The sequence below is a fragment of the Carassius carassius genome, chromosome 47 (assembly GCF_963082965.1).
Source record: "Carassius carassius chromosome 47, fCarCar2.1, whole genome shotgun sequence".
NCBI classification, from domain to species: Eukaryota; Metazoa; Chordata; class Actinopteri; order Cypriniformes; family Cyprinidae; genus Carassius; species Carassius carassius.
Window position 1 is genome coordinate 9678554 of NC_081801.1, and position 24933 is coordinate 9703486.

Here is a 24933-nt window from a genome sequence, read left to right on the forward strand (position 1 = left end):
AGTGAGATGGGGGATGGTTCAAAAAACCAGGTTTTTAGAACATCTCAATATATGTGAAAACAAGCTTTAGGGAATAACAGTGTGGCTTTCACAGCTGTTTTTTATCTGGACATGCCATTTGCGTGAATCTGTACCAAGGATTTTCTCTCAGACGTCTCAGTAGGTCTATCTGGATGTCTTTTGTACAGTGAAGCACAAAAAAGATTTGCATTCAGACCATGCTAATGGTAAAGCCCTGAACGAATATCCAGAGCCTTTCAGTTTCAACCCCTCAAGCTCTTCCTTATTCACTGGGGTTTTATCAATATGCCACATGGCAGAAAATCTAATAATGAGATTAAGAGGGAGATTATGTCTTTAGTGTACGTTCACCCTCCTGAACTGGCATCGCTGGCTGGCTGGACAAATATTAAAGTTTTATATTTCACTCACATCATCTTTCAGATTTCAGAGAAAGCAGGTTTAATGTTCTTTTGAACTAATGGGTTTTGAGAATTATATTTCTTTTCAATGTGTTTTTTTTTTTTAATGGTTAAAGTTACATCTTTGATAAATATCATAATACAGGGCTCAAATGATTTTTTTTCCTTTGTAGCACTGGTGCTCCCAGCTTTAAAAAGTTGGGAGCACCCACCAAAAATTAATGAGCACCAAAACTCCAAATTATAAATTAACAGATATCATCTTTACATTCTTAACTTTAATGCAGATTTTAGATTAGGGGTTAGGATTAGGGTTAGGGTTAGGCTGTCAATCACTCAGTCACTGCTTTCTGCTCTCAGTTGACAGGGAGCTAACTACTGCGAGAAATACGAGGTTTAAATACAAAAAAAGGGGTGAAGAAGAGAGAAAAGGAAAAGAACGCTGACTATGTTTTCATATTATACAGTAATTATTTTTTAGACTAGATGCTGCATTAGTGGAGAAAGAACAGCAGTATGTCTGCAATCGAGGCTGAGAGGATGCGAGCATTAGCAGGACCTCAAATTGTTAAATCAATGAGACCGGAACACTTGCAAGTCTGACCCAAATGTTTAATTTCACGATTGTTACCATCAGTTGGGCTCGGTTTATATCCAGCTGGTCACATTAATGTATTTGTTAGTCAGCAAATTTGCAGATTTAATGCTGTGATGTGAGAAAGCAAATATGTAGGGTTGGACCAGAATATAGGGCTGCAACTAACGATTATTTTGATAATCGATTAGTTGGACGATTTTTTTATATTTCTTTCGATCTCTTCTTTCAATTAATCGGATTAAAACCCCTATTTTAATTGTACAAAATTTGACAAAAACACACTATTCCACATTCTGCCCAATGTCCTTAAAACAAATGTGCCAACTGAATGCTATGAAAACATACAAGTGCTTAATAATTTATTATCATATCGTATCGCAACCCCTGTATCGTGATACGTATCGTATCGCCAGATTCTTGGCAATAAAAAGACCTAAATTAATGGCTGCTGAAAATTCAGCTTTGTCATCATAGGGATAAATACAATTTTAAAACATGTTTAAAGGGTCATGAAACCCCCAATTTCAGCACAGGTTAGTTCTCACCACGGTTTTAAAAAAATGCTAAAAAAGTGGGCGTGGTGTGCAGCGGACCGGGGGAGGGGGAAGAAAGAGGGGAGACACAGCACACAAAGCTTTGCATTCAGAAAGTTTCATTTCGCTCCCATCGAGCTAAAAGCACAAATAAATGCACAGCCATTTGCACTCTGCATCGAAAACATATTACACTTACATTTAGTCATTTAGCAGACGCTTTTATTCAAAGCGACTCACAAATGAGACATATATATTATTCTGTGGTGTTTATATAAGCCTTCTGACAGGTTGTGTCACAGAGCTATAAAAATGGTTACACTCACCAAGTGAATGAATCGTGTTTGTGCCGAACTCTTATTACAAAGAAAAAACAAATACTCTTCTGCAATCCATGAATGTTTCTCTGTTAATGTATGCGATGTCATTTCACAGTCTGATGAGTCTTTTCATAGCACATGAACACATGCTGTTGTGAATAATTAAGCGAAGCGTCTTCTCATAAGAACACGCAATCTCATGAATAATTGAATTGACACCGACGCGTCATCAATGTACTATAGTCCATTGCCACGTCAAAAATCGTGACGTCAACACAATGTAGATTCTAAATCCTGAAGATGAAAATAGAGCAAAAAAGCCTAAAATTAACCAATTTTCTCCAACAGTTAAAATTTGCGGATGCTAACATTGTCTTCTATGATGTGCAACACAAACACCTCTGCTAAAATCTTAGAATAAGTAGTCTGGGGTTTCATGACCCTTTAAATAGAAAATGTTTGTTAAATTCTTATATTTCATAATATTAAATCTTTACTGCATTTTTGATCAAATAAAGCCAACATTGCTGAGCATAAGAGACTTTCTTTAATAACTTTGAATGCTAGTAAGTAGGGCTGCAACTAACGATTATTTTGATAATCGATTAATCTGTCGATTATTTTTACGATTAATCGGTTTATGTACTTATATTTTAGTTTTTCCCATTTTTTCCCCCAAGTAAATTATTAATAAATGGTCTTTATCATTCAGCATAGATTTTTAAGAGATTTTAACCATTTTGCACTGTCATATCCTCATCAAAAATATACCTGGAGTTGTTTTATTGTGTTAGTAATTCTTTTGTTGAACTCTTCTGCAATCAGAAAACTGACCCATACTCTAGCAAATTTCACAAGGAGATTTCAAATAATGTTTTCACCATGGCAGTCCTTAGAGCTCCTAAAGTAGTTTAACATCCTGAACAAAGCTTATTAAGGAATCTTTCAGAACATATTTTCACGAAGAATAAGGATAAAACAGAATAAAATTGCAGTGCATTGTATTTTATTATTTACTGGGAAACAGCTTTATAGCTTTTGCTGTGAAATTGTAAACAATCCTTCAAAAAAAGTGCCAATGGCATGAAACCTGAATGGAACTCACAATTTAAAGTAAAATCCATCAGAAGGTTGTCCAGAAAAAAAATAGGACACACACAAAAAACCTGCTTTGTGAAAAAGAGCAGTGAATACTTAGAAAAAAAAGTGCATTTCAAATATCTACATTTACCTCTCTCATTCAGTCATAATTAGGCTGCACGACTGGATTTTGAACTGGTAAACGACAAACTGATCACAGAACATGTTTGTAAAGCTTTAAATGTTAACTGTTAAAAAGCAATGTTATCAGCTTTTACGACTAAACATTTGCAAACAACATTGTACTGGAGAATCTGCACAAATGAAAGTCTTAGGGGCCGTTCACATATCGCGCCTAAAGCGCGTGGAAAACGGTAGGCGCACCGCTTTGTCCTTCTTTCCAAAGCGCTCGCGCAGAAGCGCCCCTGAGGCGTCTGCCTTTGCTAAGCAACCTCCTTGCTCTCTCCTTGAAGACGCGGAAATTTCAGCAAAGGATAAATGGATTTGTAGCTCAAAAAAATCGCTTGCAGTAGCTCTGCTACTAAATTTATTTCAAAATGGAAATCCATATACAACTATGATCAGCTGTTCCTTTCATCTTGACTGAGCTTTTAACGTTTTTACGGGAAAGGATGAAGCTGATTGGTTAGTTCTTGTCACATGACCCGCGGTGCGGTTGCGGCATTCTGAAAAGTTTAAATGTTTTTAACTCGATGCGGTGCGGTGTTGGAAATAACGAACTTGATCGCGCAAAAGACGCGATATGTGAACGTCCCCTTAAACAGTGCAGTAGTGCAGAGTTTACAGGTTACTCTTCTTTTTTAAAGGCTCAATGTAAAGTACTCCCACATCACGCTGAATGCTGCAGACATAGTCTATGGCTGCAGAGACGCTGCTCGGGAAGCACGTGACATAAAACAAGGCCAGCTATTGGCTATTCGCTACTTCTCCTGTTGTACTGGCTGAGTAAAACCTCCGGTGGCTCATTACTGCCACACTTTGGTCACTGCAGATTTGAAATATGCACGAAATGAGCCGCTTACGGCAAATAAAAGTTATTTAGCAACGAATCGATGACTAAATTAGTTGACAACTATTTTAATAATCGATTTTAATCGATTAAATCGATTCGTTGTTTCAGCTCTACTAGTAAGTGCAACCATAGAGCTTTTTGGTATCTGGGTGTAGGCCTAAGTGTGAAAGCCTAGGATAAGTGCAAAAGTTCAACAAAGTGCAATAAACCGCGTGAAAGAGGAGAGAGTGTTGGAAAATTGCCATTTTCCTGCGTGCACTTTCAACTTTTTATCTTACTTCAAGCATATGTGGACATTGAAGCTTTTTTTGTTTGTTTCATGTGATTATCTATCATGTAATAATAATATGAGAGTGATTCTGAGGCTTAAACATTCTCGCACAGGAATGTGCTTTTTTGAGCATTCACCATGCTGCTTAGAGCTTACCATCTTGTGAATCCAAGAAAGAGAAACGGTCCAAATGTTAGCAGTGTAAGTGTAATCGTTCAAATGGAGAACACAGCTAGTGCAAGGCTTGATCAGAGACGCGTGTGATAAGAGGTCATAGTAGAGTCTGTTCTCAAGGTGATCGGCTGCTGATTTCATATTTGAGAAGCCATTAGTTTAAAAGCCAATGGCTGGTTCACATGGCCTGATGTGATAAATGACAATTTGATCCAGTTGGCTTATGTACAGGTACAGGCAGTATGAATACATTGTTACACTTCTTTTGCATGAAAAGGCTCATGTTTGATTTAGCATTAGGGCCTAGCGAACTGAAAATACTTAGCATGACATGTCAAGTACAATTTGTCACAAGTTTGCAAAACGCATACATTGTTTTGCCGGTGGGCTAGGAAGTAAAATTATCTACCATATATTTTACTGAAGGGAGGTATATCAGTGTATGAGCACTCAAAGACAGAGATGGTAAATTGTGCTAGTAGAGACATATGCCTAATGTTTTTTGATTCTTAACTTCTAAATGAAATTGCTATGTTCTTTCCTACTTAGTTAATTGCATATATTTGTGAGCAGATAACACAAATTCAACTTGAAAACCGTTTGATCTAAACAACTTGTCTTCCCTCTGGCTCTAAAAATTGCTTGGCTGAAGAGGACCTTTATCAGATAAAAGTTAAATGCTTCTGAGCAATGGGTGGAGGTTAAGTTTGTGCCATACGTCCCTGTTCTCCAGTGGTTATTTAGTCCCGACAGGCCCTTCTGAGATAATATTAAGTGTTTCCTGTTTTTGCAAAGGCCCCCCATGACAAAAAAAGAGATCTCCAGGCTGTTGCTAGTTGTTTAAAGTTTCTTTTGGAAGTTTATGTAGATTTTCACATCTTTTTATTGCTAAAGTCTGTTATTTCATTACCACTTTTACAAAATTTAAAAATCTCTAGTATCCCTTCAGATTGGCATTCTTCAGGTTTTGGTAGTTCGGCGTCCGGTGTTAACCAGGCCTTACACTGCATTAGGGATGGGACGATAACCGGTTTTATTGATAACCGTGATAAAATGTGCTGAAGGTTAGTAATATCGTTTAAAAATGAATTATCATTAAAACCGTGTTTGATTATCGCGGTTTTAATAACTCACTATTAAATCATGTCCAGCCAGCAACAGTCTGACGCAAGCGCAGCGCACAATGTTTTTTTTTTGTTTTTTCGAGAAGGAATGGCGAAAGTCAGTGACTTTTCTATGCTTTTCTATGCTTCTACACTTTTCATTGTAAGGAAGTAAATGCCACAGAATTTAATCTTTCTTTAAATTAAGTGCATAGAGTTGCTTGTTTTATTAGTTGTTTGTTGATTATTAAATATAAAACTTGCTGAAATGTTTTCAGTGTGAGCATCAACTATTTTTGAACACTTTCATCTCATTTCAACAAAACCGTGATAATATTGATAATCGTGATAATTTTAGTCACTATAATCGTGATATTAAATTTTCATACCGTCCCATCCCTACACTGCATTTTAAAAATAGTGACAGATTTAAGCAGTGGCCTCTGTGTTTCGCTGGCTGACCTCTGCGGTCTGATTTTAGCTTACTGCCTTGACTACATTTAGAGTAATTGCATTCCAGTTCATTCAGAACTCAAGTTTTTAGTATCTGTGGACTTCTCCAAATGATTTCATGCATTGATAACTTCAGAGGGGGTATTCAAACAGTTGATCTGATTTACTGTTCAACATTAGGCATTGTTTCACTGTTATGCACAGCTACAAAGTCTAGATCTGTCTGCATTTGAATCTTAGCTTTGAATAAGCCCTTGTTAGGAAACAGTTTTGTCTGTTCCTGTGGTGAGGTTTCAGAAGAACTGGAAGGAAATAATGTGATTCATGCTACAGGCATTTCATTCCTTTTGAGATGCTTGTAAATTATAAGTGAGTTTCAGGTGACTTTATCCATTGTTTCATATGATTGCTTTTCTTTTGACCTCACTGATTTTGATGGAAATTGTTTGTTCGTATGGATCTACAAGTGTCTATACCAGTCAGTCAGTCTTCACATTTAATGTGGAGGTCGTAGCCTTATGGTTCGAAATTTTGACTTGTACTCCAAAGGTTGCAAGTTCGAGTCTCGGGCAGACAGGAATTGTAGGTGGGGGGAGTGAATGTACAGCACTCTCGCCCATCTTCAATACCACGACTGAGGTGCCCTTGAGCAAGGCATTGAACCCCCAACTGCTTCCCAGGTGCAGCAGCATAAATGGCTGCTCACTGCTTCAGTGTGTGTTCACTGCTGTGTGTGTGCACTTTGGATGGGTTAAATGCAGAGCACGAATTCTGAGTATGGGTCACCATACTTGGCTGTGTCATGTCACTTTCACTTTCAAAGGGCTGTTAAGCAATACCACAATGCAATGATACAGTATATGAGTAATTGCAGTGCTTCCCACATTTTTGTGACAAATTCAAATAATGTGATTTTTAACAATATTTTTATTTATTGAAATAGGATACTCTTACTTTTAAATGCATACTCATATTATGCGTTGTTATATATTGCAAATTATGCAAAATTACAGCATACTCCATGCTTGGTCATATAGTGTCTCTCTCAGTGAATGGGTGAATGCGTTTTAAAATTATCATCAAGACATTTGTTTTACCATTTTATGCATTGCAGACTTTTTATGACATTAAATTTAAGAAAACTTACCAGGAGGGATTTTGCTTTATTCGCACATATGCTCCTAAATACATTTTACAGTTCGCACAATTCTATTTTTAGTCGCAATTGAGCTTGAACCGCCTGCACTGTCGAGCGCTGTCTTAGTCTCTGCAGCGCACGTGCAATGTCAGTGGGAGGAAACAGTTCTCAAGAACACAGAATGATCAGATACACAACATGTAGTTAATCGATCGTGGATGGTTTTATTTTGGACAGATAAATAAATAAAAAAATAAGATAAAAATTATTATAAGAGTTTAATGGCCGACCGTTAATATGGGCGACCCACCCAAGTGAAGTCTATGTGTAGAAGACACTGAATTGTGGTTGTTAACTTACAGCTCAAGCAGGAGGCAAAATGTACAGACTTTAATGCCCCGTAAATAATTTCCAGTGTATCTATCTTGTTAGATTTAATGCATTGACAACCCTTATTTGAATAAGATTGCTTGAGATGCAAAGGCTGATCCAGTGGCTTTTGGTGTCATTGCATCATTCTTTCTTGCTGGAAGTTTGGAGGAGGCGTATCTTTTTATTCCCCTTTAAGTCATACTAAGAGCAGCTTCTCTGATTGATCTGAACTCTTCTGTCTTTCTCTTCTCAACCTCTCTTTGAGTGTGTAAAAGATCTTTCAACATGCTCTCTCATTTGTCCAAAGGCTAGTAATTCATGTTCTTTCAGTTTGATTCATAAGTGTACATTTTTCAAAGGTCATGGGTAAAGACAAATGAGAAAAGTTGTCTGATTTCCATTAGGGTCTGCTAAAGAGAGGAAAAACTGTTGTTTGCCAATAATCATGAACTTAAACTGTTTACTCTTTTAAAACAATGACAAAGTTTATTTCCAGTTCATAGACATTTTTTAACTAAGACCAGATTTGCTCCATCTATTAAAGAGGAAAATTAAATGATGAACAGCTCCCATAACCCTTGTTTCTGGGCTGAGGAAATCACTTCATGGGAACTCTTACTAAACAACACATTTTTGTTTGCTACCATAAGTCCCTTGTTACTGCAATTGTTCAAGTCTTTATCATATAAGCTAGACCCAGTGTGGCACAAAAATCTGAGGCCACCAGTGAAAATCTTTCATTTTTGCTAGTTTTTGCATTGAATTATTATTTTTTTCATTACAAATTATTAGAACTGGGTTTACTATAGGGCTGTGAAAAAAATCGAATGTGATTTACATGCACATCTCGTCAGTAAAGCCGCTTTCAGATTGAGCGGCATTAACTATACAGAGCCGTAGATCACTGACCGTATATGCTAAATCACGTTCAAAGTTGCAGGTGATTCATTGGCAATTATGAACGCGATTTTGTGTAGCTTGTCAGCGAACTATGGCTCTGTGTAGGAAATGCTGCTCCATCTGATAGCACCTGCTGGAGATTAACTTCTAATCACAGAAGTGGTTTTACTGAGGATTTTTTGCACAGCCCTAGTTTACAATCTACCTTTTTGATGAAAAAAAAGAATCTTTTAATCTTTGTTTTCTGAACTAAACTTCACTAAACATTAGGGATGGGCGTTTTCCGCAAATATCACATTCGAATATTTGAGCTCACAAAAAACGAATATTCAAATATTCGTTTATTTAAATTTAGTTTGAGACAGACGTTATTTTTCAGCAACATTTGTTGTTTCCGTCATTTTTAACAAGCTTACACACAATAAGCTTGAACATTACACATCGTGTTTTGTAGCTGAAAACCTTTAACAATTCATGCAAACAAACAAAAGTACAGATTAAAAACAAACAAAAAAAAAGTGAACAAAGAAAAAACGTAAAGCAGCCAATTTAGTCTATTGTAGAACGTAGCCTACACTTAACTTTTAAACTTTTAAACTGTCAGTAAATCTTTTTTGCTTTATTTTTTCTATTGTTTTACATGTTTTTGTTGAGAAACACGGGCATGTAAACATGATCGGGGGAAAGTCGGCTCCTTAGTCTGTTAACAATAAGGCCGGCTGCGGAGAAAACGCTCTCTGACGGCACAGACGTTGGCGGGACTCACAAATAACGGTGTGCTAAGCGATTAAGTTTTGTGAAGCGCCTCGTGTTTTCGTTTCACCACTGAATGGGATCCTCATCTGGTGGAATACATGGCTACAGCAAGAACTGTTCCCACTCGTCTCGGCTGGACTCTCTGTAATCATCGCTGAAGAACTGGCTCAGCCTTTTCCGACGAGTGGGCATTGCATCCTCTTCATCGTTGGTGACGGCGGCTGCATCCGCACCACTCGCATCAAGGAAAATTTTTTCCAGGCGCGTCCGCACCGCATCGAGTTAAAAACATCTCAACTTTTCAGAATGCCGCAAGCGCACCGCAGGTAATGTGACAAGAACTAAACATTCAGCTTCATCCTTTCCTGTAACAACGTTGAAAGCTCAGCAAAGATGAAGGAACAGCTGATCATAGCTGTATATGGATTGCCATTTTGAAATAACTTTAGTAGCAGGGCTACTGAAAGCGATTTTTTGTGCTGCAAGTCCATTTATCCTTTGCTGAAATTTCTGCGTCTTCATGGAGAGAGCGCGTCATTGTTGCTTAGCAACGGCAGACGCCTCAAGAGCGCTTCTGCCCGAGCGCTTTGGAAAGAGCGCCATATGTGAATGGCCCCTTATTCATTCATTAATTATTTTTTGCTTGCATACATCTTCAAATATGCCATGGAGGATCACAGAAAGTGACCGAATTAGGTTTTGTGAACTTTTATTTTTTTGCGAAATTCGAATATCATTTTTATTTATCGAATAATTAGAGCAGAACGAATGTTCGACTATCCGTGCACACCCCTACTAAACATTATTTGTAATATGCCTCTCTCATCCAATAATTACAGTGAGCTTTGTGCTTTGTTACTTGTGGAAATATAAATCATATATTGTCAAAAGCTGATTTTGCAGTACTTCCATCTATAAACTGTGTGCATGTTTTCAAATGTTTTATCCATTTTTATTTTCTAGGCCCATGAATGGAACAAGAATGATGAGCGTCTCCTCAGTGCAGTAGAGCATGGAGAAGCAGATAAAGTCACCTCCCTCCTGTCGAAGAAAGGAACCTGTCCCACCAAGCTTGACAGTGAGGGCAAGTCTGCGTGAGTACTGAACTGATATTGCTCTCATTCCCATTTGATTTAGACATTGACTGCTCTAATTGTAGCTTCACCAGTGTTTTGAGAGTATTTCTGGACTATATCTTCTTAACTTGTAGAAATGAATTTGTATGAGTGTTTACACCAACTAAAGGAGAGATATGTGCTTTTTTTGCATCCATTCATCAGAGTGTTTATTTGGCTGTAGAAATGATAATTTAAACCCCAGTCAAACAAAGTTAGTCCTTCATTCACCCCATCAGCATCTTCTTTCATTGCATTTACATCAGCCTTCATTTTCCCTTATACCGTAACAGGCACACAGATGTTCAGAAGTGAATGCTCAGTTTGTTTATGCAACTCATCCAGTTTTAAAATCTTGCATGACACACATTTGAACCAACAATGACTTAAACACTTAAAATCCTGTAAAAATTAAATCAGAGTTTAGCTTTTCTGATTTTTTTATTAAGCGACTTTGTGTCGTGTTGCTTAGAAGTGATTGGAAGGACACTTAAATATATGCTAGACTAGTTAAAGAAGTTTGAATGATTTGTTTCTTTGTTTTGGCAGAGATGAATAGTAATTACATGCTTGTGTCTACATTTTAGTGAAGAATATGCATGTTTTGTGATGATGTGGATGGATTTATTGTGTGAAATTAAAATCCATCACAAAGCAATTTGTTCAACATGTTTAGTTTTCTTATGCAGAGCTCAGTACTGTCCGTTACTATCTGGTTGCTTGGGCATTGATAGTGTTCTGAATGACTTCATAAATATAGAGAATAGAGGCTTAAATATAAATTCACAACAAAAACACTCGGATGTATAGAATCATATTGTGATGAAAATGTGCACAGTGATTTTGACCACAATATTAGCATGAGTTAGTCTGTAAGACTGTATTATGTAATGCATGAGAATAAAACTCTCATTATTAATTATTAACATACCTTGAAAGCATCAGTTACAAAGAAAGCATTAGCAACATTCCTACGAACAGTACAACAGAGGTGAATGAGTTACAGTGAATACAGAGAGAAGAGCTTGCTCTCTTCACTCTGTATAATGAACTCCGACACTGCTGACCTGAATGAGTCTCTAGTGTCCTGTGTTACGATGGCTCGAGCTGAAGCTCGCTCATAGGCTCACAATAAATCCTTATCTGCCCATTTGAGGAGTTCATTGTGTTTGAGTGCTTGCGCTCCAGAGGGTTCACGAATCACAAGCCAAAGAGAGACACTTGTAGAATTTCCAAACTGTCACAGTGGTCATGGAGAGATAATTTCCTGATAATGAAGAGTCGATCACAATACCCTATGCGATTTGGTAATCAGAGCTATTGTCTTGATCATATTTATTACAAAAACACAAGACAAATGCTGTGTTACCACTACTTTTCAGGGTTAAAAGAAACAGAATCTCCTCTATACCTTGTGGAGAATGCAGAGTGGCTGAACATTCAATTGACTTAAACATTTAATCAAATTTAAGAATGCCAGTGATTTAGCAATGTTCCCTCTAATTGTTTTTCTTGCTGAGCAGAACTTTTCTCTTTTGTGTGGACATTTCGGCCACCTGAGCAAAAACATTATTTATACCAGACCTGTACAGCGCAAACACTTAGGACTCATAATTTAAAAACTTTACCAAAAAGGTTTTTATGTTTGAAAAGTTCACTCAAAACTCAATTTTTCACACACATTTTTTCCAATCTGTTTGACCTTCATTGGAACATAAAAGAAAAGATTTTGAGAAATATATTTTCCCCATACAATACAAAACAAAACAAACAAAAAAAGATTTTGGTTGCCAACTTTCTTCAAAATATTTTTTTGTGTGTTCCACAGAAGAAAAGTCATACAGTTGATGGCTTTCTTCTGCATAAAAAAAATAAATTAGCATTATAATTTTTGTGTGAACTATCCTTTTATAGATTGTGTTTCAGACCAATTTAAAAGCACCAATGATTTAAGTTTTTTTAATTCTTCCAAAAACAGTGTAGTTTTTCCTGGACTGACCTTTAATAACATAAGAGTGATGTGTATTATTCTTAAATGGCCATATTTGAATATTTCTTGGTTTGTTCATTTAAAGGTCAGACCCATGACGTAGCTGTCGTGCGTGACATAATTATCAAGGTCATTTTCAGGACATCTTGTGTAGCTTTAGTTATATTCCTGCCCAAGAGAGAGATCCCAGTGCATCTTCCAGATAGGTTGTAATCAATTTCGTGTAGATTAATTTATTTTCTCAAGTTTGTCCTCCAAAGAGCCAATTAATGAAGAGATGGTAGATATCAAACCAATATGATTCAGTGGGAGCTATTTATTACATGATAGAGAACACTAAACTTTTTAATCACAAGGAAAGTTTCCCCTTTTCCCGTTTTCTGTGCCCTCAGGTCAGAGATTTCATGACTAATGAAGGATTTAAAAAAATTCCTCATTAGCTAGGTTTCCAACCATGTATTTTAATGTGAATTTTGGGATGTTATTACTATTACTATACTTATTATTATTATGTTATTACTTTTAATTTTATATTAAATTTCGGTTAAAATTGGATGGAAACACCAAGATGCAAATAACGCCTCCAAAATGTTAAAAACATTACTGTTCAAAATTTTAGTCCCTGTTTTCTGAAAGAAATGTGTTCTTTCCTTGAGCAAGGATGCATAAAATTTAACATTGAGAGTAAAGACATTCATTATGTTACAAAGGTTTTCCTGTTCAAATAAATGCTGTTTTTTTTTTTACTTTTTATTCATCTAAGCATCCTGAAAAAAAAATAAAATCATGGTTTTCACAAAAATATTAGGCAGCACAAGTGTTTGTACATGACACTGAATACTTGAGTAATGGCAGCTAAAAATTCAGCTTTGTCATCACAGGAATACATTACATTTTTTAAATATATATATATATATATATATATATATATATATATATATATATATATATATATATATATATATATATTTAAAATTGTGCTATTTTTAGATGTCACATCTCAAATAAATGCAGCCTCCTTTTAAAGTTTTAAAAGCTCTTACTATATGTTGACAACATTGTTAATTGCTGCTTTGTGCTTGATTTACTACTACACAGAATGAAAAGGATTGATCTAATGTCACTCATTCACTCTAGAATGCTTTACAATTGCCCTAGGACAAGCATATATGTAGAGCATGTCTTTGACCTACCTCTGAAATCAAAGAGCCCTCTATTTACTGCATGTAGGTTATAGAGAAGTTGTACATGGTGTAAAAACTGACCAAATGTGAGAGACATGGCTAATGTGCAACTAAAATTAAGTGTTCAAACCCCCCTCCCCCCTCTTTTTTCAGTCTGCATGTGGCAGCCACACGAGGTCAAGCTGAGTGCCTTGGTGTCATCCTGGCTCACGGGGCTGATGTTTCTCTGCAAGACGCTTCAGGTTGGTTACAACTAGATTAACATGTTTTTTTTTTATTGCATTACTTTTATATTACATCAGTAACACATCATGAATAAAATGTAAATAACAAGCGTTGTTTTCTCCTCTTCATATCAGGGTTTACTGCTTTGCACCTTGCTGCCAAAAACAACCATCCAGAGTGTGCCAAAAAGTTGCTTCAGGTAAAGTTTTTGATTGATTGTGAATCATAGACTGAGAGTTCAATGTTCGCACACAGATGGAGCGAATGATAATGGGAACAACAGCCATGTCTGTTGCCATGCAGTGTGTGCCAGCTAAACAAAGGAAGCACATTTTTTTCAGTTTCATTAACTAGCAAATCCCAGGGCCTCCCTCTGTGAGCTTGGAGAGTGTTGCATGTTTGGATGTGTGTGGGCAGCATGGCATGTTCGAAGACTCTGCTCGGTCTGGCGAAGCGCCAGTTACATTATGTAGCATCTCTTTTATCATCATGGACAACTCATTCCCTGTTCCATGTGATTATAAAAGAGCTGCACAGATCTGAAATATCCACAGCCGGTCAGCTCTGTGCACTAATGGGTACCAGTATTGGTTTTGCCAGTATAGATTAAAAGAGGCATCGATATTAGCAGTTTAACACTGCAGTAGAAGCTGTATTCACACAGTAGTACTTAAGTCTCCCTCCAAAAGTATTTGGACATGGTGAAACACACTTTAACACGTTTGAATATCATTTCACAAAATCCAGAAAATATCCAAATACTTTCTCAATTTTGAAATAATTTGAAAATAATTAAAAAAAAAATATTTTGTGTGAACAGTGATTGTGCAGGTGAACATCAATGATTTCTTTCAAAAACAATTAGAACAGAACCCATGGTAGTGTAGATTATTCTTTTTGCCAGTGTTAACCATCAAACATTAAGTGAAAAATTTTAGGTTTTCGACACTGCTGTCAAAAAGAACTCCAGTTTTTCCCCTGGAGATCCTGTGAAACAAGACTTACTACTGCACTAATGAAAGGGCCTGACAGTAGTAATTCGGTAATTCTCGAATGCTTTCTTTAATATTTTTTCCATAGAGTAGATAAATAATTTCTAATGGCAAAAAAATAAAATAAATAAATAAATAAATCATTGGGCTCCATACTAGTTAAATTAAGCTTTGGCAGTTTATCTGGGCATACTAGACAAGTCATTGAGGGCATATGGAATCTTGTTTATGCAGTAGTAGCAGTATGGACTAGAGGCTTAATTACTTTGTCTTTAATCTCATTTAATAAGACGTTCCCCTTAGCTACAATTTTAGGTCTGAATGGCTGCCGCATTTAGATTAAATATATTACACTTCTACTTTGATAATGCCTGTCAAATAAATGCCTCGTGCCTGTTCATCCATGAACACTCGCCTGACATGCTGTTAATGGTTTAATAGGAGTGCACATCATTAAATCACACCAATCAAAAACTGCAGTGAAAAGTGTAGCTGTTTTGATTGAAAGGTGTAATTGGTGTCCAACAGTTCCTCTTGGGAAAAAAACATGTCATGGTTGTTTTAGAGGATGTGTTTGATGCAGTAATTTAATGTGCTTCCTTCTACAGGCCAAGTGTGTGGTGGATGCGGCGGACAGCTCCGGGAGGACAGCTCTCCATCACGCAGGTGAGGTGCAACCTTTCGTGTTTTATCGAATGGTTTAATTTTATCGAATAGTAATAATTGCTTAAACACTTTTCAACTTAAAATAAAAACAAACATAAAGGAGCCGTTCAAAAACAAGCAGCAGGCTTCATCTTCAGTATGTCTCGTTTTATTTCATTATTTTGGTTTAATGAACCCCTTTGAGGATTGATTGCTCAGTTTCATCTTGGCGTAAATGTGCATTTCCAAACGTTAACCCCACGACTTCACCGCTGCCACTTTCGAGCACACAATTTTATTGTAGGTGGTTTGCACCAAATTGCCAGACAAAGAGAGCCTCCCCCACCCCCCCAAAAAAATCATGTTTTTATTTGTGGAGAGTCTATTCGTTCAGAAAATTGCTCCCTAGCAAACCCATTTCACTCTTTAAAAAATGTGGTGTGGGAGGTGGGAACCTGACAGCTTGTTTGCTGATAATTGAGCCTTTTGCCAGCTGTTAGGGATTGAACTAGGGTGGGATAGGCCATGAAGAGCGTGAAGATTTCAGCCACCCTGAGGTCAAAAATCTGCTGGTAGGATCTCATTATCCTGCAGAGGAAAAACAAGAAGCAAAACATGGTTTCATACAGACTACAAAGCAGATAAATCCTTCTGCTGATGGGAGGATGCATTTATGCCCATCCGCCACATGATAATAATGATTGTGTTTGGTTGAGAAATGGGACATGGCATAATTTTTAGAGGGGTGTTAATAATTGGAATAAGTGCTGTCACACACTATGAGCCTGGTTTCAGTCTCTGTGGGAAAGTTTGAAGTGTAATTACTCTTACAGAAGTTTGTTGGCAAGCTGTTAAACACTTGTTTGTGTCTCTGTGGGGATAAAGAACTGCTTCTGATTATCTTTTTTTCTTTTTTTCCTGTAGCTGCCAGCGGAGACACTGTGATAGTTCAGCTTCTGTGCGAGCACAAGTGTCATGTCAATCTTAAGGACTCGGTATGTGTCTTATGCTATCTGAACTGCTGAGAAAATGTCTTTCCTGTCTTTCTCTGCATGCGTTTTGCTGCATCTCAGAACTGCCTGTGGTCTACCTCAGATATGTGCATTGTGAAACACAACTCCTCAAAGACCCTGTTCTCTGTGGGTTTGAATCAGTGTTCAGCTGCATTGATTAAAATCCCCATGGCACACTTAAGGTCCCTGTTCCTGGGAAATTGCTTTGGCTCTCCTCTTGTCTTTTACTTTTACTTTTTCTTCTACAATGTGTTTTCTTTTATTCCTCTGAGAGACTCACAGTACTGCTTTTAAATGGCTTCTGTTTGGGTAATGACAAGAGCACTGATTAGTACTACAAAGAATTTGTATACCATATTTTTTTTTTAAGTAATTGAAAGACTTTGGAACTTTAGACAACAGAAGTAAAATATTGGCAGTCTGGTACATCCAAGCTTTTTATATCATTGATTTGTTAAAAAGTTTCTTGTAAAGTGAAACGACCACAGTACTAAAGCTCAAATCTGTTGCCCATCAGTGCGACCTTATTTACTTCTCTGTGTCAGGAATTCATTAATATGCACCTGCTTTATCTGGGCATCTATAAGAAGTATACAAATTATTCAGCATTCATCATTGGTTGGTCGGAGCTTTCCCTGCAGTGTCTTTTAATTGAGAAATAAATCCACAATTATTCACAGTTATCCTTTATTAGTAGTGTTTACTGTTAAGACTCAAAGCGCTTTTATCCTAGAGATTAGACTGACTGCAGGGAAGGATGAATGACCCTGATGCAACTCCAGAGAAATATTTCATGCTAATAATGCTTCAGGTATCTATATTCTTTCAGGGAAGAAAGAGGCAACAGCTAAACAACCTTTATGATGTCATCCTCACTAAAATGTATGGTAATGAAAGATGGCTTGTGATGTGAATGGTTTATAATGAGCCACTTTGTTATCTAGAAAACAGAAGCATAACTTCCTATAAAGTCAAGGGTTTTTTAATCCGTTTTTGCATGTAGCAGAACATAATGCACGATATATTCATGCATTTTGCATAAAAAAAGTCCCAAGCCTCTTACGTGCATCAAAATCATAACTTTTTCATAAACTAAACTTTAAAGGAATAGTTCGCTAAAAATTTTAATTTACACACCATCAGGCCATCCAAGATGTAGATTAGTGTGTTTCTTCATCAGACCAAATTGGGAGAAATTTGGCATTATATGCATTTATTTTATAATTGCATTTAGCATTATACTTGCTCATTAATGGATCCCCTGCAGTGAATGGGTGCCATTAGAATGAAAGTCCGAACAGCTGATAAAAACATCACAATAATGCACAAGTAATCCACACGACTGGTATAATAATAGATTTCTCCAAATCTGTTCAAATGAAGGAACAAACTCATTTACCTTTTAGATGGCCTCTGGGTGAGCAAATGTTAAGCAAAATTTTAAGTTATTGATATTTGGCTGAACTATGACTTTAACCACAGTGCTTGTCTGCTAGATTAACAGCATTTGTGTTCTATTAGACATTATCAACTATTCTCTAATCTCATTTGTCATAATGTCATCAACTCCAGTGAAATGAACCATTTTTCTCTTCTCAAACTGTAAAATACTCAGAAATGGAATGTCGATGTGGGAGGCAACGAACCCTCAAGCTGTGGCTCTCTCATTTAGACAACAGTGTCTGAAGGGCTTCAGTTGACAGAAATGAGAATGAGAGAGAGAGAGAGTTTCAGAGTAGATGTGCATCAGAAGCTGCTTCTGCTTTCGATCACTGATTATCAACTGTCGTCATCCTTTTAGGCAAGCTTGGCACATTACTGATGATTCTCGCCCACTCAGCCCATTGCTTTGAACACACGGAAATACCTACTTTCACTGCTAAATTAATAAATGTAGCTCAACTAATGTTGCAACAGCATTCTGGGCTCAAGCTCAATAATGGTCCTGTGATGCCTGCTCAGAAGAGACTGGGCCTTATTTTCAAAGACTAGGCTGTTAGCAATGGACAAGTCCACTGAAATGTTCCTTTTACAATTAAAACTCATCTAGGAATTTGCCTTCCAGATGGAAATTGGATTGAAAACATTGACTCACATATAATTTTGCAAAAGCCAAAAGCCACTACTTTCTCTTATTTTCCCTTCCGGCAAATAGGATGCTTACACCCTCTACCCTATAGTATGCTTAGATATCTAATTTACACTGAAAAAAAATGCTGTATTTTAGTGGGATGATTCACCCAAAAATTATAATTCTTTCATCATTTTCTGTTACTCATGTCACTGCGAACTCGCATTGTGACATTATTTCTTCCATAGAACACAAAATGTAAAAATGTTAAAATGCAAGTAAATGACTCACAGATATAACCACTTTGTTACGTCAAAATAAGACTTAAAAAGGCCTGAAAACATGATCTGTGGGAGTTTTCAGTGAATAATCAGCTTGTTGAAATTTACAGTAAATCTCTTGTCTGTAACCAATGTTTACTGATTAACTCGAATGACTGATGATCCGAAAAATTAAAAAATAGTTGATATATATATACTTTTTTTAAGAGTTTAAGTTAATATGATTGCAACAGTTTAAGATATCATGCCTCAATTTTTATACTTCGCGCATTTGCACATTTTCTTTTAGCACAATAACATGGCAACACCTTATAAAATGTTTTTATGGGATTGATTCCTCATTATGTAAACAAACCAATCATTTCTGATACAATTATTCTAATTGCTGCATTCAGTACTGATGCAGTTATAAACTAAATGGGATTGATGTGGTTTGCTGTGTGGATAGAAATGCTTGTTCTCAACTTGAAGGCCTTGTGAAAAAAAGTTGAACAGTTATGTTTTCACAAACATAACTATGTGACTTAAAGGTCTCTCCTAGAATGAAAAAAAAAAAAAAAAAAAAAAATTGACTTAAAAAACACCTTGATGTGTAGTAGATGCAAAATGGGTAATTATTTTGTGTTTTATCACCCAATAATTGGGTGCCCAAATGTTCCTGTTAGTTTAAATTGTAATTATATCATTCCCTGACCTGTTGGGCTGAGTGCTGACCTTCCAGATGTCTTAAATGTTAGCTTGTTAAATGTAATCTTGTTTTGACTCTTCAATACATGCCAGTATACAAACCAGCCAGCGCATAGGATTGTACCAAATCATTACATTTCTCTGCTTAACGTCATACGAGCTTAAACCATCCCCTGGACTGCAGTGACTATGCATTTGCCAGTTAAGACACTGAATGAATAGCATCTAAAGAGGACTTTAAATCGTTTTGGTTCACCTCAAACACGCACAAGCTTAAAGGGCTTATGAAGAAATGGTTGTGTGTGTTTCCTCACACGTCTTGGGGAAAAACTGCACCATGTTGTGAGCTTAAATAGAAAGTCTAGATATGAACCTCTTGCTTTCTGAAGAAAAAAATAATTATACTCGTTTTTCTTTATAAATTATTCAAATATAGCTTAATGTCAGCAGAATTTTAAAACATGACCTTATAGCTCACAATGTTTTGAATGCACAACCTCTTTTTTGTTGTTGTTTTATCTGAGAATACTTCTGTTGATACTAGCTGTCCAAAGCTATTTGATGATAAATGTCTCGCTGTTTAATGGCAGTTCTGTCTAATGTACTGTCTATTACGATAATGTAGCCTCTTAACATGCAAAACATGAAAAATAATGTTGACTCAAAGCTCTTTTTTTTTCCATTTAGGATGGCTTCACACCCTTGCTTTTGTCAGCTAGGCATGCACACGCAGAGGTCTGCCAGAGTTTATTGGACTGGGGTGCTAATATCAATGCTAGAGACAAAGATGGCAGGTATGGTTCTGGTGATCAGTCATAATCTTAAGACTGCGGATAACAAAAGTTTTTCAGTTCAAACATTATATCCTTCTATCATAAAGTGTCAATTGAGCTGAATAAACTAAATTGGGATGCGAACCGTGTGACAAAACTGCAGCACAGTAGCGTAATCCATTTTATGGCAGAAGATACGGTACACTAACATTCAAACCTTTGCTGTCAGATTTTTTAAAGGGTTTTTTTTTTAACAAGTCTTTTGTGCTCACCATATTGTGGAATATTATTACAATGTGTATATATATATATATATATATATATATATATATATGTATTTTATTTTTTTTATTATTTTTTTTTTTTACAGTGAATTAGTAATGCCTAAGCTGGATTTTAAGCAGCCATTTCACCAGTCTTTGATCCTTCAGAAATTATTCCAATGATTTGGTGGTTTTTTTTTTTATGAATTTATTTTTGTAAAGACCATGGTGTGTTTCTTTCAGAAAGTTTGACAAAATAGTTGCATAACAGTAACACATCCTTGCTGAACAAAAGTTGTAATTTCTGACAGCAAAATTTTAAACACATTAGTGTAAGTGACGTGCTGTTATCCGTGCAGAACCGCGGTGATGTTGGCCAGTGAGAGCAGCTGTCCGGCCGCTGTCGAGCTGCTAGTGCAAAGGGGAGCTGACCTGCAAATGGTGGACTCATTGGGCCACGATGTGCTCTATTACGCCAAGCTGTCAGATAGCAGCGATGTCCAAACCGTTCTCAACATGACCCTTCACAGACACCAGTCTGAGTCAGGTAAACTCATGTGAATGCCAAAGTAATGCCAATTAACACAGCTTTGTTGTAAAGCTCACATTCCAAATTATGATTATAATACCATTGGTCATTGTTTTGAAGAGCTGCTTGTAATTTGACATGGTGTTATTGCTGTTGATATTACTATTACTAGCATGTTGTTTTGTGTAGCATGGACACTATGTATAATGTGTCGCTCTTCTTTAAAAACCACTCTAAACTGACCAACAATATCGGTAACATTTCATCACAAACTATGGTGAAATCTATGGTTTAACCAATTTTGCACAAGCTGGTGCTATTGTGCTGAATATCACATCAGAACAACTGCGATTCTCCAAAGCCTGTTGTAGTTCAATGTAAAATATTCACTGGGTTACACTGAGAAAAGCCTGCATTCTGAAACATAATTTTTTTTCTTCTCCCAGTGGTATTAAATAAAAGAAACAAGTTGATATTATTTGTTTGTGGATTGTCATCCTGAATGTTTTCCTTTCTGTGGCCTCATGTTGCACAGAGCTTTTTGGCTTAACATTGCCATCTAGTGGCATTTTTAAAAATGCCTCTTGCTTCACACATATACAGGGAGTGAGAGTTAATCTTTTTTTTTGCACAATTTCTTATGTGTTTGTGAAATAATGAAAAAAGGAAAGATTATGACAGCATGAATAATGTAAGCACCAGGGCATTTTCGTTTTCCCCATCATAACCTCCATTCCATGTTTTCCCCTCCTGTATCTTTGTTTGAACAGATACGATTTCAGCGAGAACCCCTCAGGTAAGCAAGCTAATTTTGATTTCATAAATTTTCTTCTTCTCAGACTTGGTTTTCCTAATTTTCTGATTGACAGAACCTACAAAGGTTCTCCGTAGGTGCTTAAAATTCACATTTTCACTGAATGCTTAGTTCAATAGTGACAGTAGTGTCAACCTGAGGCCAGGATTTTTGATTGAATATTCCTTTCTCACATTTGCCAAACATTCCGGCAATGCATTGTTAGAAATATGCACTGGTGCACTCACGCAGTAGTGATAATAGTTATCTTTTTCCAAACTAAGTATATAGTGTTTATTTCACTAACCACTTAAACACTTTAAATCGTCTTCCTCCCTCTTTTTACCAATCTCCCTATCACGCACACAATCTCAGCAGGGTCAAAAGTTAAACGAGGACAGAAGCTCAACCCCCAAAAAGAGAAAAGCACCTCCTCCTCCTATTAGCCCAATCCAGGTAAAGGCCCATAGTGCTGAATCTGTGATCTCTGCACTTTCTAAAAGACCTAGATGCAGTTATTTATTCTTCTGAATGTACAGCTGAAAATTAAAAATGTTTTTTTCTGTGTCCATACTGTCTTTAAGCTTAGCCTCACTTCAAAGCTTTCCTTTGTCTTATTTTTCAGTCGGCTGGTATCATCTCACCACCATATTCTACTCCAACTGAATCTCCTTTATCCAGCAAAAGTCATTCATCCAAAAGATTTGATTACAAGGTAAAATAGTGAAGAAGTGTTGAGGATTATTAGTAAAATGTGCTTAAGTATAAATTGACTGTAATAAGTATATTATTGAGTAAAAATAACTACAAAAAAGCAATTTTTTAGGGATGCACTGATACTGGTATCGGTATCGGGCCCGATACTGAGCTCCTGTACTCGTACTCGTTAAAATGCCCTGATACCAAATGCCGATACCACATGGCATTTGATAAGTGCCATATTTAGACAAAGAAACACAGACAACAGAACAACAAACAGCAGAATGGAGTTATTAGAGATTAAGGTTGTCTACGTAGGATATCTATGCAATGAATATAATGTTAAACATTCAGTATTAACGCCTGTATAGTTGACGTACTGAGCTGATAAAGCACACTGAGTGGATTGAGTGTGCGGCGTTGGAGATGCGCAAGCTTGTCGAGTGAATAAACATTTCATCACTGGAAAGTTTGTAGTTCGGTTGGATTTGTCAAAAACAAGTAAAATAATGTACAAGTTACTTAATGGTAGGGAGGGAGGGAAAGAGCGAGAGAGAGAGAGAGCACACTCTTCTGTTGTGTGAACTTTGATGTTCACTCCCTTAGCACATGCATTTGGATTAAAACTAAATTGTAAAAAAAGATTTTATATCAATTTATAGGGGCATTCACTATAAACATCATTTATTTTCAACCTTAGGCATACCTTTCTGGCGAAAGTGAATCTAGCAGCCTGTGTGTAATGCACTAGGCAGTATGTTACTACTGTCGCTCTCGTTCTGCATCAGTACAAATACATGAATTGCAGCACGTTTCAGATAAAAATAAAAAAATGACTAAGTATTGATAGTTGTGTAAATACTGTCATACTAATAGCTGTCTGAATAATCTTTGGCTGATTGTAATCAATTACATAACTTTCTATCAAAGTTATCTAACATTGATGAATTTTTTCTGACAGTTTAAATATGAGTTCTTGTCATATTTTATTACCATATTCTAAACTATAGAGAATAAATTGTGATAATGTGAAATGTTGAAGGTGTCTGAATAAATTTTGGTTTGACTGTATCTATTTAATAAATTAAGTCAACCAGCTAACATTATACATACTTTTTGGTTTCTGCACCCAATATTTAAAAAAATTACAAATGCAATAAAAATATCAGTATCGGTACTCTGTATCGGCAAGTACCAAAAATAAAAGTATCGATATAGGGCGAGTACTGGAAAAAAGTGGTATCGGTGCATCCCTACAATAAAAAAAAATTACAATTAAAAAAAACTGTATATTTAAAAAAAAAAGCATTTTAAATAGCTAAAATTATTATTACAATCATTGTTATATGTGATGTAAATATAAGTGAAAAAAGAAACGATTTGTTTCTGTCTACCAAACATTGAAACTTACTATTTGAATATGCCTCTGAGGCCTACAAATGCAGTCTAGGTTGGCATCATAGGTTTAGAAACACAGTTAGTGGTGAAAAATGTTTTAGCTAATCCATAGCCATGTTGTTGTTATGATTTGTTCATTATTTAATGACATGACTAACTGGGTGTTCTTCACTTCCTGTTTGTTGAGGAGGAGGAGCTGAAAAGTGCTGTACTGAAAGAAGAGATCGAAAAATTGCATGAGGAAAAGATCATGCTGCTTGAGACCATTGACGATCTGAAGCAGATTGTGGAGCAGACTGAGCTCAAGGCGAGTACTGCACAGTTCTTTAATATTCAACTCAGTGGCAGCTGCTTTGATCATCAGCCACTTTTGCTCTCTGGAACCGATTTTAACAGCTGCATTTTTACTGGCCCTGGCCAGGTGAAGGACCTTGCTTAAGGGGACACGAAAACAGACCTTTCTTCCACACCATCGGTCTTGGCCTCAAACTTGTGGAGGAGTTTTGTTTAAGATTGCGCATCGTGTTTGAATTTTAAATAGTGACGCAAACCTTTGAATCTTTTTTATGTGACCTTGCAGAGTCTTGAGTAAGCATTAAAGCCCAGAGACACTGTTTTTTTTTCAGTAATGATGTTCTTCAAAACAGCTGCTTATGTCAGAGAAATTTTGTGGTGGCCTGCTGGTATTCAGTTTGCAGAATTTTTGGTGTCTAAGGCCCGATAAAAAGGTTGTGTTGTAAAATAATCTCTTGTTGTCCTCCTGTTTTTGAAACAGACGGATCACTCTGGGAATGCAGATTTGACGTTGATTGAAACCCTGCAAGCAAAGATAGCTTCTCTCTCCCTGGAAAACCAACAGCTTGCCCAAATAATAAAGGTAACTCACCTTAAAATTGTGATTTTCAAAATTACCTTATAGATGACGTTTAATTTTTTCAGTTAAAATAAAATTTTTGTAGGATGACTTCTTTTGGAGAAAATATCGCCATGTTAGGCCTTTCAAACAGTTAGTGTTAGGACTGTCTGTGTAAACAGCGCTAGACTGGGAAACCTATTTGGAAATTTGTACAAATTTGTTTGGTTGGTGGAAATTACACACAGCACTTCTAAGTAAATAGCATT

The 24933-nt window shown here is 36.5% G+C and overlaps 1 protein-coding gene across 1 annotated transcript in view; it reads left to right on the plus strand.

Moving 5' to 3' along the window:
- Positions 1–24933, plus strand: part of LOC132130073 (ankycorbin-like) — a 44472-nt gene that overhangs the window by 14472 nt on the left and 5067 nt on the right. The window contains exons 3-15 of the mRNA XM_059541696.1: positions 10117–10247; positions 13596–13684; positions 13802–13866; positions 15268–15325; positions 16229–16299; positions 20044–20150; positions 20752–20939; positions 21692–21717; positions 22090–22170; positions 22340–22429; positions 23999–24132; positions 24527–24539; positions 24587–24688. Of these exons, the coding sequence (XP_059397679.1) occupies positions 10117–10247; positions 13596–13684; positions 13802–13866; positions 15268–15325; positions 16229–16299; positions 20044–20150; positions 20752–20939; positions 21692–21717; positions 22090–22170; positions 22340–22429; positions 23999–24132; positions 24527–24539; positions 24587–24688 (1155 nt within the window). The remainder of the gene's footprint in view (positions 1–10116; positions 10248–13595; positions 13685–13801; positions 13867–15267; positions 15326–16228; positions 16300–20043; positions 20151–20751; positions 20940–21691; positions 21718–22089; positions 22171–22339; positions 22430–23998; positions 24133–24526; positions 24540–24586; positions 24689–24933) is intronic.